We start from the raw sequence: 20,979 nt of genomic DNA, 5'->3' as shown, positions 1-20,979 counted from the left end.
CAGTTGGCCACATTTTTGGTGCCCCAGGGGTCCTTAAATATGTGAGGCTATTAGGGTTTTGAACTAGGAAACCCTAAGCTGACTGCTTAGGCCCTAACCAGCCCATGGACTCCTCCTTTAGAGGCCTTGGACGAATTCTAATGGGTTTCCCCATAGATTTCGTCCACTCCATCCTCTATGGAGTCCATTAGCCCAATATCCAACTATCACACAATTGACAGTTCTAGTCCCCTTTATTTAATTAATGTCTTTTAGCCACAAACTTAATTCTGATTAATTCTTGACTATTATTAATTAAATAATATGATTTCTCTCTTAATATATTATTCATATAATATATTAATAAATCATAATTAATCTCTTTCTCCATAAATCATCTTATCAAGTTGTTTTGGTGAAGGTAACCCAAAAGGACCATGCTCGCAATCGGGTTAAGTACATACCAAAATAGTTATGAGCTTAGACACTAATCCAATAGTCTCCCACTTGGATAAGTCTAATAACTATTCTGCGTATGACTTCAGATCCTGATCAGCAATTGTAGCTTTCAAAAGCCGTTGTCAACTCTGATCTTATCAGATACGCGTCCTTTAGATAAGGGATCATATATTCCTCCATTCTAGATATCGTATAGACATGAGACATGGATTGAAATCATTCTCTCAGTCTATGTGTTGTTTCCCGATTTCCAATTTATGAAGACTGACCAATTGAACAAATCAAATCAGTCCTGGCCCGGCCGAGCACTTTCCTTTGTCATCACTAAATCATCGAGGGGCCCATAGATATCGCTTTTATCCCACAGTGGGTAGAAGGAACGGATAAACTTCGACTCATTGTTCGCTTGTACTTACTCACCGAATCACACACAACAATATGTTTTATAACACCAAGTTACTGGTGCGTTTACATATTATCAATGTGCAACCGACTCGCAAGATACAACTCACACATCTCAGTTTCAAGAATATAAGATATTATCGTCTCACCAATCACTCGTGATAAAATCCATGAAGTGATCCAAGTGAGCGTGGGTTTAATCCAATGCTCAAATCATATTCATAAGCACTCATGAACGTTGTAGCAAACTTTTTCTATGTCTAATACACTTTAGACAATCTACACACCAATTCATGACAATCTTCTTTCATACCTAGTCCCAAAGTATGAGCGACTGTGGAACGTTCGAATAATATTATTATTCAGGAAGTCAAAACATGCAAATTGAAACACAAGAATAATACTAATCTTATATGGCCCCAAACTTTTGAGTATAAATAAAACACTTTTATTTAATCACCATATTGATTACTCATTATTTGTTGTTTCGGGTAATCAACTTCTTACTTAAATTATAACGACAATTGTCCCATGCTCTTAGCATGCACACTATGTTTAATTATGGTCCTTACTTTGTGAAATAGTATAATTGAATAACATTTTCAATCACACTCATTTCATAATTCCCAATCCTTACCATAAGTGTGAGAATACCAAATTCTTGCCACTTATAGAATATGTTAGATTCTAACACTTTATGCAACGGTCCTTTCGTAATGTCACGGCACAAAAGTCACCAAGACTCGGCCAATGAAATTACAAAATGCTCTATTGGAGATTGTTACAAGACAATTCCATAGACATGAAGTCTCACATTCAAAGTACATTCCTTTGAACATACTTCTTGCATAAAAGTTTTTCTAATCTAGACATAAACTCTTAACGTCCAACTCCCAATATGGAAACATTTCCATATTTTCCATATGACCACTCATTTTAAATAGAATCATATCTATTCATAATAATGTCAATATGTTCCATTCAATACTTTACTTCCAACCGCGCACAAGCGACCAATCCTTGGCGAACCTTAGATTGTTCTTGACAGTTGTTTAACTAATTCAGTCAAATCCGGTTCTAGTCCTCTTTCCCTCTTAATGCCCTAGGCATTTGGAAAATTTTAGAACGTCTGAATATTACAACGACATGATACTTTACCAGTCTTTTGCTATAATATTTCTATTTCTATTTGCCATGTTCTCACAATTCGAACTATGAAGAGGGATGCCGTAATCATATTCGAGTGTGAGAACGCAACAAATATTTCCATATATAGAATTCTCTTACGTTGAATCCTTTCAACATAACATTCATATATCTTTTTGACTAAATTTGATTAAAATTTCTCGATCTAAACCTTTAGATTTGAAACGAAGTATAATATTCTCTCCCTTAATTATAGCAAAACAACTTTTCAACCTATGCAACTATGCAAAGTGAAACTTTTGTTTTCTATAATTAATATTGCTAACTTGCAATAATAATCATGCTCCCACTAACATGATGATTATATCCATACCAGCATAACATTTATGCTCCCACTAGCTTTGACACGTATTTAGAAAACAGTTGGATTTTCTAGAAATCAATACTTATTGACTTCCAAAGTTCATATTTCTAATACGATATGCTTCAATAAGCCTTTATCTAAGCTTCTCAAATTCACACACCTTTCCTTAGATAGCTCACATGTGTGTCTAAACTAATTCAGAACTTACATTACTAAGTCCTAAATGTTCAGACTAACTGCCAAATCTCACAATTCGAACTATGAAGAGGGATGTCGTAATCATAATCGAATTTGAGAATGCAATTTACATAATCACTATCTCCTTAAAATATCTCTTAGTGAAAGAGTTTCCTCATAATCATTTTCATGAAGGAGAGAAACCTTATGACACCTAGATTTTATGGTGTATGTGTTCCTATCCATGCAAATTTGTCATAAGCATAATCGTTAGATAATGTTTGTGACAAATTCAAACTCTTATGGACAAAACTTGTTCATTCTTAATTTCTTGCCATCAAGGGTCCCACCATTGCTTCCAAGTTATTTAGCAGCTCACCTATGCCAGTCAATGTACTTTCATTGATCAAGGTGTTTTCTCTTATGCATTCAATTGATAACTCGTAGAACTCATATGCATAATCACTCAACTGGATTGGCACAAAAATAAAATTTTGTCAACACGATGGGTTACAATCCTCAAGTCGTGTGCTAGTTTTTAATAGGTTTACTTCTTGATTTGTTCTTGAAACTTTTCAAGATCTTTAGACTCCCACTGACCTCTTGACATATAAGATTCTCTTATCAAGAAACATTTCTTGACAAAACAAATATTTAAGAGTCAGTGTGTGTCTTTATCAAGACAAACCTACACACAATTTGGTATTAGTTAGTCTTTGTCTTATCCAAGACATCACAACTTACCAAAATGTGCTACTCAAGATTATGTAAGAACATTCCTACTCAAGATTATGTCACTCAATTCACAATCTCGGAGTATGACTCTAAGAATTGATTTTGGTACGAATTACGATTCATCTTATTGACTTAACCATTTCAACAATTCCCATTCCCCTTCTTAGCCATACTAATACACCAAGATGTACTTAGAGGATGAATTATAATATGGTTCTTATAATATTTAAGAGGATCATAAAACATGATACAAAAGTACTCTCCCTTCTTCTTAGATTGGAGAAACTTTTATTTTTCTTGCCTAATCGATTCTTCTTTTTCGTTCTGCCATTTATTGAAACTTTTCAATGATTCAGAATCATACTTAATCTGTTAAGTATAATCATATTTACTAATCTTTTAGCAAATCATGACGAACATTTTATCGTTCTTTGTGGTGGACTTGACTAGTGCACAACATTATGTACCAGATCTCATTATCCTTCACTTGACTCACATACTTATGTGAACAAGGAATTAGTCTCAATTTTTCCAAATACGAAGGTTCTCATTCGTCACACAATACCAGTTGCATGATTCTAAGTTTCTGTCCAATTGAAACTTGGGCGATGAGAATCTTTCCTCATTTGGTAAATTTCTGACATTACCACAAATAACATAACTAAAAATCAAATCCATTCACAATATTGATAACAATAGAATCATTCAAACACCAATTTTCATAAAATCCATTGCAAGGAAACATAAATAAGATAAATCAAAATTTATTTTATTGCGGAAAAATATTGTCCTTACAATGCGATTACAAATGAAAACTATGTAAATATTACTTAGCAATCTATCCTAACTCTAAAGTAGTAGCTTAAATATCTGATCCTTGAATCATGCGATCGAAATCCATTTCTTCGCGATCAGACTCAACTTGCTCCTTCCTTTAAACTTCCTTTCCTTTCTTTGATCCTTCAAAACATCGAAATGTAATCTTATCACATCATGTATTAAGAATTTCCAAATAGGAACTTAATAAAGTTAGATAGTGGATTTTACCTGAAGCAGAGTTATACATCTTGACTCTCCCATCTCTTAGATCTCTCAGGTAGTTAGGGCAGCTTCGTAACCAATGCCCCTTCTTTTGGCAGTAGACACACATGGATTCTTATGGAATGGTACACATGACTATCTCAGACTCAGCCTTTCTCTTGCGTAGAGAAAATTTTTCTGGACCTCCAATGTTACCATTGCCCATAGAGGGTTGGGATATTGATTTACCAGACAAATTTGCTGACCAGTGCGCCAAATCATTTCTGATTCAGCAACAATAAGCAAATAAGTCAAATCAATAAGGGTCATGTCGTGTTCCATCATATAGTACTCTCTAACGAACTTACCATATGATTCGGGAAGTGACTGAAGAACCAAGTCAAAAACCAACTTCCTTTAAACATCGACACCTAACAATCCCAATCTATCAATATGTAACATTTTGTCCAAGACATGAGCACAAATAGACTTTCCATTTTCATGTCTTTTGCCAATAGGGCTTGAGTGACCTTGAACTTTTCAAGTCTTCGAACACGTGGGTTAGGAAAAATTATTGGAGAAAGTGGAGGAAATGAAGCATGATTTCCATTTCCACAATACAATCGTGGAACATCATCTTCATGTGGAAAACTTTTTCCAACGGATTTAGGAAGACCATAGTTGTCAGACTTTGACATCTATGAAACGGGAGAAAATTCAAGTTTAGTTGATTGAGTCCTTAATAAAACACCCAAATGAGATATTAAGGCTAGGACCCAACATAATATCCTACAAATTGGAAGAGGGATGTCGTAATCCAACTCGCAGAACATTTGAAGGTAGGTAAATGACGATTTACCAATTTCCACCATGAAAAACGAAAAGAAAGTTAAGTTTTAAATGAATTGAAACTCCTAGATCTTTTGAGATTCATTGAACTTTTCAATGTCATGTTTAATCTCGATTATGCCCTTCATTTGTGACTGGGATGCCGAGGATCACAAATAAGGTGTGAATGACCATGCGAATGTACGTGGTGCCCTCAATGTTACAGTCACCTAATCGACGTGCCGGTTAACCACACATGCTCCATCGATCTATAACAAACATCGAGTCACCCTTCGCTACCAATGCCAAACCCAACTTAGTGTGCCAGTTAACCACACACGCTCCACTAATTGTCTCGACAAGGGTACAAAGTGTAATTCCATGGAATTGCATCGATTTCACTTTTTCCTAAAGTAACTAAGATTGAGAATTTTGTAAAAACATTTAGTTACTTTATCATTCATTATACTTTTAATGAGGAGAGAGTTTGCCCTATCCTACCCGTTCGGCTAACGACCCTCCACCAATCAAGGGAGCGGTGGGTGAGAATGGACACCTATTAAACGGCCATTATATAGGCCATAACCTTATACCCCCCTTATAGATCGGTTTCGTGAATGAGGTCTATTAACGGTAAGACTAGCATTTAAGTTATACATATATAATATTAGACGTTTAATGTTATATATAGTATATGGTGTATTTTACACTTTTAAATACTAGGTGGTTTAATTTTATAAATTACACTTTTAATTTAATATAAACTATATCATTTTGGATTTATTAACTCTCTTTTAATTATACTTTTAATTAACTTAATAAAACCTTAAGGGGTAATTTGAACTTTTCAAAACTTAGGGTTTTAGAATTTAAATATTACATAATTAAACTATTAATCAAAAAAAAAAATTTAAATTCCAAAACTTGAGGACAAGTTTTGAACTTTTCAAAACATTATGGTTTAACTATTTAAATTTCAAAACCTAAACTATTAAGTTGAAATTTAAAACTATGAAACCTAAAGGGTGAAAATTGAAACTTTTTCAAACTTTATCAAGAACATTCTAGATCAACAATTCAAATAAGGCAGTTAACAATTAATTTGTGGTTATCTAATTTTGACCTAGTCCAATTACTTGCAATATAATTCACCAAATAACTTAAATAATTAAACATTATCTTATAAGACAACAATTATTTGATTAAATGGCAATTATCTACTATTTTGGCAAGGATATTCACCCAAAATCAATAAAAATCGGATTTTACTAATTAAAAACGTTTATGGTAAGTATCCTAAGCCAAAACAGCAAGAAAATCGCGAAAATACGCTGCCAAACCATTTGACTCGTTGAGTCTGGCCTGGACTCGTCGAGTTTAGTCGACTCGGCGAGTTCACCATATGACTCGACGAGTCAAACCCTTTAAAGCCAAAATTTTTTGATTTTCAGTCATAATTCGATCAAATATGCATCAAATTCATCAACAAACAGCCCTAGGCTCTGATACCACTGATGGGTTTTGAGCACTACAACATTCCCATGGTGTACATGCAAACCCTAAAGCTTTGGATCTAGTTTGTCTAATGAACATGCAATAATCATCCAAAGCCATAAACCCTAGATCTAGCATGTGATAATCGAATAACATATGAATTAGGGTTTAGATCTTACCTTGATTGTTATGTACCAATAACAATCTCAATTCCTTCTTGTAATTGGATTCTGAAAGCTTAGTGTTACAAGTGTCACACCTCTAATGGAGTCACAAACACCATAAGCAATAAGGATGAAGAAGGAGGAGAGAGAAGACACCAAAAACGTCTAGAAACCCTAAGGAATCAGTTGGCCACGTTTTTGGTGCCCTAGGGGTCCTTAAATATGTGAGGCTATTAGGGTTTTGAACTAGGAAACCCTAATCTGACTGCTTAGGCCCTAAGCAGCCCATGGACTCCTCCTTTAGAGGCCTTGGACGAATTCTAATGGGTTTCCCCATAGATTTCGTCCACTCCATCCTCTATGGAGTCCATTAGCCCAATATCCAACTATCACACAATTGACAGTTCTAGTCCCCTTTATTTAATTAATGTCTTTTAGCCACAAAATTAATTCTGATTAATTCTTGACTATTATTAATTAAATAATATGATTTCTCTCTTAATATATTATTCATATAATATCTTAATAAATCATAATTAATCTCTTTCTCCATAAATCATCCTATCAAGTTGTTTTGGTGAAGGTAACCCAAAAGGTCCATGCTCGCAATCGGGTCAAGTACATACCAAAATAGTTATGAGCTTAGACACTAATACAACAATTAATTCAAATGGTGACAACGACATACTAGGGACCAAAAAAAAACGAAAATGCCCTCACATGGAGGGCACGTGATGGGCCTAATGGTTCTAAGGAAACGGAAGGAGACAAAATTAACTAAAACCATAGAAAAATCTTGCTTTTGAATCTTTCATACAAGTTTGAAACCTTTTGGACCATATTCATAATTTTTTGAATAACACATGGACCAATTTTAGAGTTTTATCTATTATATACTATATAATATATTTGCATATTCATTTCAATTTCAATTAAACATGTTATAACCTAAATCAAAGTCTTACCATAACTAAGGTAGTGTTTGTTTTTTGTCTGCAGATCTGCGTGACCTCTTCTGTCTGCGCCGCGCAAACCACGTGCAGACATTAGCCTTCGCAGACTGTTTGTTTTTTTGAAGACTGCAGACCTAAAAATTTCTGCGCGCCCTCTTCTTGGCGCAGATGTGGACCAGAGTCTTCTAACATCTTCAGACATCTTCTAGCCTAAAAAAACATATACATCTTTATTTTTTAAAGTTTTTTTTAATTTATATTTTTTCCAACTTTATTAATGATAAACAATTTGAAAAAAAAATTACAAAACTTAAAAAAAAAACGTTCGACGATACAAACATTATATTTTTGACAAATTTATAAATAAATATTTATTACAATAATAATCGTTGAAGTTTTTTATATAAATATGAAAAAAAATCATAATATATTCTTATATTTTTTTGCCAAATTTTGTAAAACATTATTTAATACAGTATCGTCAATTTCTCGAGAAAATATTTATGGTATGTTTTTAATGGATTTAATTATAACTTTGATCACTAATTATAATGTTTAGTTATAACTTTGCAACCAAAGTTGATTTTTATCAAATATATACATTAATTATACCATTTTTATTTTTATTTTTTATACAATAATACATAAAAGTTGATCTAATTATAACTTTGATCACTAATTATAATGTTTAGTTATAACTTTGCAACCAAAGTTGGTTTTTATCAAATATATACATTAATTCATACCATTTTTATTTTTATTTTTTATACAATAATACATAAAAGTTGATATAGATTCGTTAATTATTTATAACAAAGTCATAAAAATATTAAAAAATCACTTTGAAGTTTAAAAAAATTAGTTTATTTAGATTTCAGTTTATTTTAGTAGCCCACAGATGTTAAAAAAACAAACAGTCTTTTTTTTTCAGACTGCAGACGTTTGGTCCACCTCTTCTACTGCAGAGGTCTACAGATGTGGTCCGCAGACTTCAGACATTTTGCCTCAGAAAAAATAAACAGCACCTAAGGGCATCTCCAACCCACCCCCAAACTCCATTTCTTTCCCATTCTTCTCCAACCCCTACCCCTAATTATAATTTAAATGCAATATTTAATATTTATAATATCATGTTATATATTAATTTATATTAATCAATCATAAATATAGAGTTTAATTAGTAGAGGGGTGTATTTGGCAATATATATAGGTTATAAAAATGGAATATTTTAGGAATATAAAATGGGGTATAAAATGGAGTAGGGTCGGAGATGAAACACTATTTACTCTATTTTTTACTCCATTAGAGAAAAAATTGAAGATGAGTTGGAGATGGTCTAAGCCGTTACTTATTTATTTGGGTTGAACTTCGGGTCATCCGATTTGTGGTAGGACATTTCTTGAGCAAGCATGGTAGGACATAGGTTGGTTCTTTATAGCAGGTAGTACTCGGTACATTTTCTCTATTCGTTGATGTTCAATTGAACCTTTCTATTAGCATATGCTGTTCTCCATTCTCATCCTAGATTCAATCCTCTCCCATTTCGTCAATCTGTTCAATAACCCGAAATTAGGGTTTATTTCTTTATTCTAATTTGAAATCAATGGCTTGTTGTTCGATTCAATCCATTGTTCCTTCGGTTTCTGCTTTATCATCTTCCTCCCTGTCTTATTCTTCTGTAATTGTTTTGCCTGTAAACTATGCCAAGTTCCCCCATAGAAATCTCAAAAGAAATCGTAAGAAATTTGAAGTTTGCAGAGCAATGGTGCAGCAGACCACGGTTCAGGGAGCTTCTGCTACTTACGCTAAGGAAATGGAGAGACTTTCTGCCAAAGAATCGTTACTCCTCGCTGTCAGTTTTCAGCAACCTTCTTCTATTGGTTTATTTAATTTCGAGAATTGGACCTGATAAATGTATGGTACAAATGCTTGATTTTTACAATTTTCATGATTTTTTTGGTGGTTGTAGTCTCTAGATAAAGCTAATTGGTTTGATTTTGCCTTGATAAGTAGAGTTACTATCTAATTGAGTTATGCATAATTGTGAAGATCACTTATCTGGTACTAAGAGCAAATCTAGTTGAGTTCTCATCAAAATCATACACTATCAATCTATCATAATAATAAGCAGTTAATTCTTTTATTTCCATCTATCTTCCAACTGCAGAATAGATGCTTTTCATCCTCACTGTTTGTGTTATTTAAGTGCTTTTTCCTGAAAAAGCTCTTTGTATCCTCTACAATAAGAGAGCTTTTTCCATTTGATTACCAATGTTTTGTTTCTCTAATTAGCAAACGTCTTGAAAAAGCTCCTCCAATAGCTTTTTGGCTTGAAAAAGCTCCCATTGTTGGATGCTCTAGAATCAAACTTGATTGATTAAAGTAGATAACAGTAGTGTAGAACAATATCATAAAAACCCTAGCCAACAGTTGGATTGAAGCTTTCTTTCTACAAATATTTGAACTTTCTATTCCAGTTCAAAGATGCTGGAGGATTTGAGGCACTAATTGGTGGAAAGACATCAGATATGCAAAAAATCGATGTGAATGAGAGAATTGTTGGCCTTGAACGCCTTAATCCAACACCACGTCCAACAACGTAATCATAATTACTTTTAATAAACATTTATTACCTTCAAAAATCATCCAAATTGTATAAATTACTTTATTATTATTATCAGGTCACCATTTCTTGAAGGCAGATGGAACTTTGAGTGGATCGGATATGGAAGCCCTGGATTATTTGCTGCCAGATTATTATCCGAGTGACTAACTGTTTATTAATTATTAATTAACTCTAAATATGTTTCTATATTCTTAAGTTAATATTTTTTTCATCATATATGTTACGTAGGAGATTTCCTACATCAATAGCAAATATGAGTAAGATGGATGTGGTGATTAAGGATGGATATGCCAAAATTACTGCAAATATGAAATTTCTGAATGCGGTAACAAAATATATTATTGTAAATTGTTATCTTATATTATTATATATAATATATGATTTATGAATATGCACTGCAGATAGAAAACAAGTTTATTATAAGCACAAAGTTAACAGTTGAAGGGCCACTTAGAATAAAAGAAGAATATACAGAAGGAGTCCTTGAAACTCCAACAGTTGATGAAGGGACAATTCCAGAACAACTAAAAGGGGCTTTAACTCAAGCACTTAACACCATGCAACAACTTCCATCTCCAATTAAAGATGCTGTTTCAAGTGGATTAAGACTTCCCCTAAGTCAGTTTTCTTCATCTTATTCCCTATTAATTCTTTTTCTTTTCCTAAGTCTGAATGAATGAATGAATGATTCAGATGGGGCTTTTCAGAGGATGTTTATGATTTCTTATCTTGATGAAGAGATCCTAGTAAGTTCTTTGCAGATATATACTTATATTGTAATTGTTATTTTACATTTAAAAGATATTTATAAGTGGAGTTTGTGTTTGTTCAGATATTAAGAGACACAAGTGGGGTCCCGGAAGTTCTTACGAGATTGGATGTGGATCAATCTCCTATTGATCCTATTCAAGAGTACGAGAGTTGACCGAGTCAACATAAATAATGCAAGGATGAAAGATAATGATGCTTTACATATGTGGTATTATTGTAAACCAACACTATTACTATTAGGTCATAAACCTTTTATGTTTTTTTAACAAAATGTATGTACAAGTCGTTGAGTTGGAAATTTGTGCAAAATGGATATAAATTTGGTTGAAATTTACTTTTTTTTTTCTTGTAAAAATAGCTTAAACTGCAAAAAGTAAATCACTAAAAAAGAAGTTAGTACTTAGTATGTGGCATGGTGATATACTTGATGAATTCGAATCTAATGAATTTTGTTGGTCATGAAAAATAGATACCATGACGCTTTAAGATAGGCATTATAATTTGACACATTATTTGATTATTTTATCATATAAATTACTTTTCCAACTCTATATTTGTAGTATCAATGTAAAATGTAAATCAATAATTGCATTTGTTAAATTAAATAAGAAACAGTACCAAACTATTAGGAACTAGAAATGTCCGCTGAATTCCATAGATCATACATAAATCAATTTGCTAGTTGTACTCAATATTCATGACAACCTTAGCATCCAGGATGAATTTAAGATGATATGGTGAAAAGTTATTTTTTTTATATATAATTTCGTCTTGTTACAAAACATCAACTTTAACAAGCAAAAAGTTAAAAAAAAAATAAAGAAAAACAAATACACTCATATTATAGATACACATCTATACATATATTACTAGCTATAATTGGTTAAAAATAAATAAAAAAGAGTCTACACATCAAGGTTATTCCATGATTTAACTGAGTTAAACGATAAATCAAATAATATTCATGAAAATTACTTTACTATATTTCGGATCCAAGTGAAGCAACTATGTATCAATATAATCTCTTGTTTTCCCTCTTGCACAATTGTGTTTATTATGTTTGGGCCGGCCCATCGTGGATTATCAACGGAGTAAATTGCTACCACTAACGTCGTCATATTTCAAGGGAGTAAGCTTCGATTATTGCCACGTGTCAGGTCATCAGGTACGTGTCAGTTTAGAGCTCCCACGTGTCAAACGTATGTTCGTCACTTCATCTCCATCGTCGAACCGTCCTCATATATTGTACACGTACTGCATTCCTCAATCAACCATTTACACAGAAACCAAGTAAACCTGAAGGAAGATTAACATAACATAAAGTACGTACAGATAACAGTTGCAGGCCATGAAGGAAACGGCGGCGAACATCGCCGCGTCGGCGCTGTCAGGAATGGAGAAGACGAAGGCGGTGTTAGAAGAGAAGGTTGAGAAGATCAGTACGAGTGATCCAATCGAAAAAGACATGGCTACGTTAAGGAAAGAAGACAGGATCAGGCTGGCTGAGCTCCGGAAACAAGAGGCTTTTTCCCAAAACGCCGCCGCCGCTAGTGGTGGTCCTAATAGTCCCACTTTCACTGCAGCTGGTCACGTTAACACTGAGAAGAACCCTTTTCAGAAACCCACTGCTGGTGTTAAAAACACAGATAAACCGGTGGCGCCGGTGCAGCAGAGCCACGGTGCAACCCTAGAAAAAGCAACGCCAGCGGTGCAACCTGCAATGTCGACCTAGATCTAGTCTGGCTGACATCGATCGATCATTGATAGAAGGATCAAGATTCAAGAGTGTTGGATATGGAACTTTTTCAAATGGTTTTATTTTTGTTTCTGAAAACTAGCTGCTCTCCTCATTGTAATTGTGATATGCATGATCTATAAATCAAGGTTTTTCTATTTTTATAAACCAATTCTTTATTCTAATATATATGAATGGGTTCTATGCGCCTATGGATGTGTAAAGAAAAACAAGATATGTTTGTTACAAGCGTAATTAATTATCGGTTAAAATTAAGGACAGACATGTAAGCTTATGGCCTTAGGTTGGAAACTACCTATTGTCACCATCTCTCAAATGATCTAAAGGGTATTTATGTAAATTAGCATGAAGGGTATAACTGTAATTTATGATTCAGATAGTTAGAGATGTTGATCCTAGTTGGTTAGTCAGTTAGAAGTTTTGATTCCTGTATAAAATGTAATAAGCTCTATATGGAGAAGTTTAGTTAATGAAAAGTTCATAGTGTTTTCTCTCACTTTCGATCATAAAAACTAACACCTATAATAGAAATGAACCTTTGATTTATATTGAGCTCGGTAAAAGAAATATTGGTTTTGTCTCTTGCATAAAACATCTTATGTGTCACATGATTGTTATTATCACCTAGAGGACCAAGTATGTTGCTATTGCAGGTAATGAAATGAACCTATATTGTTATTATAGGTAATGAAATAAAAGTACACTGTTATTATGGGCCGGTAAATTCTTTGTGTTTACCATATTATTCTCTTATTCTTCTAAACCTTTGAAAATGTGAAAATTAGATCGAATAAAAAGATGTTATATAATGAATTTTAGTCTGTAATGGTTCCAGAATGATCACTATTGGTCGTTCTCACCATATGCATCCAAATCTTTAAGAGGGAAATTTGTGTTTTGTTCTAAGGTCTAGCAGTTATTGATGAATTCTTTGCCTTCATATGCCGCCTGTGACTTTATGTTGGACCTTTTTTTGCTCTCTAATGCATTTTCTTTTTCGCGCACCGACTAATTCGCTGTTGCAAACATGAGGCCACTCTCCTTATGCCCTGGAGTCCCTGCAGGCGAACCTTCATGGCCACAGAGACTGAATAGTGTCAAGATCTGAACATGGATCAATAGGTTATCTACCATATTTTCCACATGTTTTATTTATCAAGTCACTAGATTGGTAATGGGAATTTTAGTTTTGAATGTTGATGGAGAGACTACACTTGCCCCATACTAGGTATATTTCTTTCTGATTGACTCGGTTATGTTTGTATAAGTTTTCTTAACTTGCTTATTCAATGTATAACCTATATCTATTATAATATAATGAAAAGACTAATTTTTCTTTAAGAAAAGATATAAAATTGATTGTATGTATGTGGGAATTTTAGATGGACTTTTGGTGATTACTAATTTAAGAAAACTAACTAGCTAGTACGCACATTTAATGTTTTCTTATGCAGTTTGAGAAGTGCTGTGCATTATCGTCTTCTTCTTCCTCATTAGTAAATATGTTTCTATAAAGATAAATATTTGTTTACTCAGTTTACCAAAAATTTGTCACCTGACAACTTTAACTGAATCATAAGATGTCGATCCTCCTTTCATGTAGTTTTGAGAATTGAAGTGCATATGTCAGGGTAGAAGGACATGGTCTTATGTTGGAAGTTATTTGTTAGGTTGACGATCGACGCAAATATACATCTATGATTAATTATTAGTCAGGTACATTTACGTTGCAGATCTTGCACTTCCCCTCATGGTATTGAGTTTTTGTATCATATTATCGAATCAAGAAAACAATGTTTATTTGGTGCAGAAATTATGAAAATGGTGCTGAATGCTTCAAGCACAATACCACTTGAGTGCCTAACGAAGAGGTAAACATGTATGCTACCAGGGGTGAGCAAAACCGAACCCGGAAACCGAAAAACCGACAAAACCGAAACCGAAGCATAAACCGATGGTTTGGGTTTAGTTTTTTCAAAAACCGAAAATTTTGGTTTTGGTTCGGTTTTTGGGTTTGGTAAAACCGATAGAAACCGAACCGAAACCGATTATACTAAATGTTTATAAAAATACATATTTTTATACATAATATAGATATATTTTGCGTAATTATAACGAAAGAAGCAAAATTTTCAGGTGGTTAACGCTTTGGCTTTTTGAACCAAAGCTCCCAGGTTCGAAACTTGTTAGCTACACTCTTGATTTGTTTTTCTCAACGACTTATATGTATCCCACATCGTTGGATTATTGAAACCCAACCCTTTATAAAACGTTTCTCAAAATCACAATTGATTCCACATCGACATTTCTCAAAATCACAATTGATCCCACATCGACAATGGGATCGAAATTCAGTGCCTTTTGGTGCTTATATAAGATTGTTTCATAATTGACTTGATTCAAAGATATCCAAACGGGTAAAACCCGGAACCCAACCCAAATAATCGGAAACCAAATGGGGAACCAGAAACCGAACCCATCGGTTTTGGGTTAGGTTATAGTTTTTTAAAAACCGACAAGTCGGTTTTGGGTTCGGTTTTACCTCAAAACCGACCCAACCCGGCCCATGCTCACCCCTACATGCTACCAGATGCTTCAAGTATAACATCATTAGATAGTAAAATGGCAGTAAAAATATAAAAATAATGCCAAATGTTTTAAGAACGAAAGGCATGAAAAAAAAAATGTGAAAATGACGCAAGATGCTCCGTTTAAGGTAATTTTACTTTCTTACAACTATCTTTGGAAATATTCTCATGACGATGAAATGTATATGATCATTTTTTTGATTATAAGTATAAGATTTACTCAATTCAACATACATTTACGAGATGTAATATGATAACTTCTATATGTATTATTGAAATTCCCTTTATTGACCCTTGCTATTTTATTTATATTTTATAATAGTTTTTATTGACATTTTGCATCATATTTTATGTTTTTTTCATGTGTATTAGTATAAATAATGTTCAGCTCATGTTTATCGTCAGAATTCTCGTACTGCTCATGTTTTTATGTCGTTTTCAGATATTTCGAGTGAGTAGTATTCTGGGAGTTTTTGGGAGTAGCTTGGATGCATATTTAGAGCTTCATGGAGCTAAAATACATGAGGAAGCTGGAGCCCAGGTTGGATTTGCTGGAATTGAAGAGCTCGTGGCCAAAACATGCGTTTTATGAAAAATGTGATTGTGCTTCTCACCAAAATACGATCGTATTTGTGCTTCAAGGATTTGCTGGACCAAAAATCAATCTTAAGAGTGTCCAAAATAGCATCATGCTTCATTAAATGTGAAAAACGGAAATTTTTGGGACTTCGAAGGAAAAATACGATCACACTTTTCCTAAAAATGTGATCACATTTATCCTAAAAATGCGATCACATTTTTTTTATAAAAAAATCGGGTTTTTTTTTTGTTGCCGGTTCATATATAAATGCTACCTCTCTGATCAGTTAGAACCCTAGACCTTCCCAAACGATGAAAACAACGTCTGAAGGCAATTTTATGCATTTTTTCATCACTTCTTGAAGATCTGCAGGTTGTGGATCATCTCATTCAGTTAAATTAGTAAGAATTAGTAGTTTAATCTTCATTTTTATTAGTTTTGATTTGTTTTAAGCCATGTCTGGCTAAACCGTAGATTTCAGTTCTGCATAGATTAGTACTTTTCATGTAATCAATCATTAGATCTGGTTTTTATTTTGTGATTCTATTCAGTAATTTCAGTTTTGTGCTTAATGAATGTTTTATTTAGTTATTTTTAGCCTGATCACCTAATTTATGATTAAATCAAACTAGTTAAGCAGTTAATGGAATCAGTAGTTGTTCTAATCAACTATTAATAAGTAACAAGTATCATGAACATGAAGAAGAAGCATTTAAACCTAGATCTAGAGGAGGCTAACCAACAATATCCGAAAAAGGAGACTCACAAAGGTCCATAAGTTGCTCAAATGAAACCTCTAAGTTAGCCAAGAAGTTCTCTAAGCCACAAGGATCTTTTTCTTCCTTTTAAATGCCCCAAATCACCAAAAGTAAGCTCAAATATGGATGAGAGGGTATTAAGGTTTGCTTCAAGGTTCTTGGAAGTGATGAAGGCTAAAATAATGCTATAAATATGAGGTTAGAGGCTTAAATACAAAGGAAACCCTAAATTTATGGGCTTGGGCCGAAACAGTCGCCACGTTGTGGCCCTTCTCTCGCCACGTCGTGGGGCTCATCAGGAGGACACACTTATTTAAGCCATGCCAGTCGTGGGTATCCTTGCGCCATATCGTGGCATAGAGTTTTTCCCAAAAACTCCATTTTGAAAAATGGGCGTTACAACTCTACCCCACTTAAATTTGATATCGTCCTCGAAATATATCCTTTATAACTTACTCTTACAACGCAAGTTGCCGCCGCCTAAGCTACTAGAATCCAATACACCACTGAAAACAAGAATCACCTCAAATAGACGACTTCCTTCCGACACCACTACCAAACCAAAACTTAGTAGAAAACACACGACCCGACGAAGAAATGAACACCAACACACCAAAATTAGCCAACAAAGAGAAGGACTAACTATTTCGCCAAAAACCTAAAAACTCAATACTATGCCCGAATCCCAGACGAACATAACTACTCGAACCACACATATGATGACCACAATCCACAATCCGAGCCGACTAAAACCTCCTTGGCCCTACATTGTCCTGCTGGTAACTAGAAACATAATCCATGACCATCCGCCGATGCCGACAACCTTACACTCAAATACGAAGGCGACTCCCAACACGATCCCCAACCATTGGAGCTACACCAACCTGTACATAAATCTCGCTGAACGAAGAATTCGCAAATTCGGTCTGCTCGAGCTTCCCGGTTCCATGCTGTCCTAATAATAAACTGGAATGCAAAATCCCTGGCCGACTGATGAAGCTAACAACCTCAAACACGGACGTACAACGGAAATCTAACCAAGAGTCTAACTGAAAAAGGATATCCTAGCCTATCTTCCAACAGGACTCCAACATCCATCCAAGCCAATCAAGGAACGACTAACCAACTAACACACGAACAACAAGAAGTCCGTTTCACCTAATGTGAAAGCTCTAGGCCACATCGTAGTCTTACATCACACTCAACCCAAGTCGGTCTATGACTTATTTCAATCTTATGAGTGATGTGGCCCTCCCACAGTCTTACAACCACTCATGAAACAACCTATCTCAACCTAGTGAATGCTATGGGCCAAACTGTAGTCTTACAACACTTCTACGATTGCCATGGACCCACCCCATGTTCTTGATAACAATCCACAAGGATACTTTATAAGTATTCAAGCCTCACCATCATCTTTTCTCACACTCTCTAAACCTTTGTAAGTATTCAAGCTCGATGCTTTATGATAATATGTGCTTAGATCTAGGTTTTCATGTGATTTTCTTCATGTTTAGGCTAGTTTCAAGGATGAGGTTCCATAAAGTTGCCAACTTTATGGATCCCTAGAGTCCCTTTGTAGTTATAAGTGATGTATCTGAAGTTTGATAGAGTTTTGAACTATTACATGAGATCTTGGCCCCATTTTACACCATTTTGACCTAGCTTTAGTCAAGACATGCATTGGACATTCATGTCTATAAATTAACAATTTTTATGATCTTTTAGGAGTATAAAAGCCTTTTGAAAAGTCTGGATGGGTGGGGTAAAGGATTAAGAGCTTAATGGATTAAGTTGGTCTGGGTAGTTCCCACGACGTGGAGGTTTTGTCTCCACATCGTGGCGTCTGGCAGATTCTCGACTATTTTGTCCTACAGTCCCCATGACGTGGCATAAGCTTGTCTACGCCGTGGCAACTGGCTGAGTGAATTTGACTATTGACTTTGACGGTTGACTTTTTGACCAAGTTTGACTTTAGGTAAAATTTAGGGTTTGGGGTTGTTGTTTGAGATTTGGTCTCTCTTTTCCGTATAGGTGACCTGTAGTGCTGGTTATTGGATCTGTGACCAGTGTTGATATCCTCTAGACTGCCAACCTAATAGATCGCTACAGTATACTGATGTCCTACATACAAGGACACATATTGCAGTACAAAGTATATCTATTTGCATATGTTGACATAGTGTGGTTGGCTTGAGGCGGTACGACTTTGTGTTGTAGGCCAACAAAACCAGGTAATCCGAACGTGTGTTTTTAGGCCCGGGGCAATCCACTCTGGTGACTATGGGCCCAGGGCAATCCAATTTTATATAGTGGACCCGATGTGCATGCATTGTATATGTATTGTTGTGAGGGGTATTTTGGGAGAACTCACTAAGCTTTGGCTTACGGTTATTGATTTCAATGTTTTCAGGTACTTCTGATGATCGGGGCAAGGTGAGGGCGTGATTGTACACATCCTCCTAGTATTTTATGTTTCGAGAAATTGTTGATACTCTGATTTTCTATGGATTTGATTTTGAAAACAATGGTTGATTATCTTAAAGTTTTATAAAAATGTTTGGTTAAAAATGAAAAAAAAAATTCATGGTTTTTGGGATGTTACAAGTTCGTATCAGAGCCATGGTTTCAGAGAATTGGATGAACACATATGTGATTCCAGACTCAAACTATGGAACTGCAAAATATTTATAATAATTAAATTTAAAATAATTAAAGGAATGGATGCAATGTGTACAATCGACCGGAGCCCAAGGAAAGTTATCCCCCAAGATACCCATACTTGCTTTATGTGTATTGATGATATGTTAGAAATGCATGCTAGTTTATAGGCTAGGTATCTTCAGGAATTGCATGATAGAATTCCTGATTTATGATGTCTGATAGCCTAGGGGGATTTCTTTATAAGCTATATAGAAATGACATTATTACTGTAGTTGCTTAGTGTGTGCATCATGGTTATACATAACCAAGATTTTATAGCTTAAGAATGTTTGATTTAGACTTGTTTCTTTTTCCTTGTCTGGTTGTGGGCTTAGGGTAGAAACAATTATTCGATTGTCTATCAAATCCTGTGTTATATATGATTAGCATACACAACACAAGGCGACTATAGGGTTAATGGAAGTTCCATGAGTTGGTATGGTTGTTAGGAGGCCAACATAAAGAATGGTTAGCCACTCTTAAGAGAGTGAGTATAGGATATATGCGAATCCACTTTCTTGGGCTTTGTGGTCGGGAAGTCCATGACGATCCTTCGAGGTGAATACATGTAGGTGTTGAAGGTATTATGTGCTCGTACTACTGAAAGCACATGACCCGTACGCGTATCAAGGAAGTCACGAACTCCAAGGGTTTAGTGGTTGAGTATTTATATGTTGGAATATAATGTGACTTTTTCTGATGTGTTCTGGTTTATTTTCAGTATGGCGATTACTAGAGGTTCAGGATGAGGAGATGACGGCCCGCAGAGGCCAAGATTAGTTGACGATGAGATTCGCGAGATGATCACCACTCAGGTGACCATGACAGTTAGGGAGGCGATCTCGGATATATTTTGTTCTATCAAGACTGCTATGATTGAGCTATTGATGAGCGATATGTTGTTGTGTCTAAGGCTACTGCTGCCGCAACCACTAAGGTCGTAGCTGTTGCACGATTTCAAGGGATAGGGATGATGCAGTACCGGGACTTCAACAACACGAAGCCCCCAGAGTTCGACGGGGCCAAGGAATCGATCGTAGCCATGAGGTGGATATTTGATGTGGAAGGTTGTTTCTTTACATGCTCATGCCTAGAGGACCAGAAGGTCAAGTTCTCCTTGAACCTTCTTCGTTTGGGAGTGATTGAGCGAAGGATTGGTGGAAGCTGGTGACCGGTCCTTATTCTCATGCGGAGAAGGCCGCATTGACTTGGGAGTAGTTCACGAAGATGTTCTGCAATGAGTATGTTCCATTGGTGGAGAGGGATAGATTATCCCAGGAGTACCTGTCGCTGAAGCAGACGACAGAGTCGGTGATGGTGATCACCAAGATGTTTACTGAGAGAGCCCTTTTCTTCCCCGAGTATGCTGCTTCAGATGTCCCGTTACTTGAGCATGATCAATATGGAGATTCGTGAGTTTGTGTCAACGCAACAATATCGCTCCCTTTCTGAGCTGCAGTCATTCGCACAGACGA

General features: G+C 35.1%; 1 protein-coding gene and 1 pseudogene across 2 annotated transcripts; both read left to right on the top strand.

The window, feature by feature from the left end:
* The first annotated feature begins 9,114 nt into the window (after positions 1-9,114).
* LOC145133948 (putative plastid-lipid-associated protein 13, chloroplastic) lies at positions 9,115-11,449 on the top strand. 2 transcript variants are annotated; one of them, XM_079068892.1, is made up of 7 exons: positions 9,115-9,574; positions 10,200-10,321; positions 10,404-10,487; positions 10,577-10,673; positions 10,750-10,966; positions 11,042-11,094; positions 11,181-11,449. In XM_079068892.1, exons 1-7 carry the CDS (start codon positions 9,326-9,328, stop codon positions 11,271-11,273), a joined length of 915 nt encoding a protein of 304 aa, XP_078925018.1. In that variant the 5' UTR covers positions 9,115-9,325; the 3' UTR covers positions 11,274-11,449. The 2 variants fall into 2 exon arrangements, with proteins under 2 accessions (XP_078925018.1, XP_078925019.1); XM_079068893.1 differs by having other exon boundaries at positions 9,519-9,636.
* A 944-nt stretch (positions 11,450-12,393) lies between these two features.
* LOC145134197 (protein LE25 pseudogene) lies at positions 12,394-12,997 on the top strand (annotated as a pseudogene).
* The last annotated feature ends 7,982 nt before the right edge of the window (positions 12,998-20,979 follow it).

The sequence above is a fragment of the Lactuca virosa genome, chromosome 8 (genome assembly GCF_052849685.1).
Source record: "Lactuca virosa cultivar CGN04683 chromosome 8, Lactuca_virosa_CGN04683_v6, whole genome shotgun sequence".
In the NCBI taxonomy this organism is placed as follows: Eukaryota; Viridiplantae; Streptophyta; class Magnoliopsida; order Asterales; family Asteraceae; genus Lactuca; species Lactuca virosa.
Note: the sequence above shows the minus strand (reverse complement) of the source record. Positions and strands in the feature narration are given on the sequence as shown.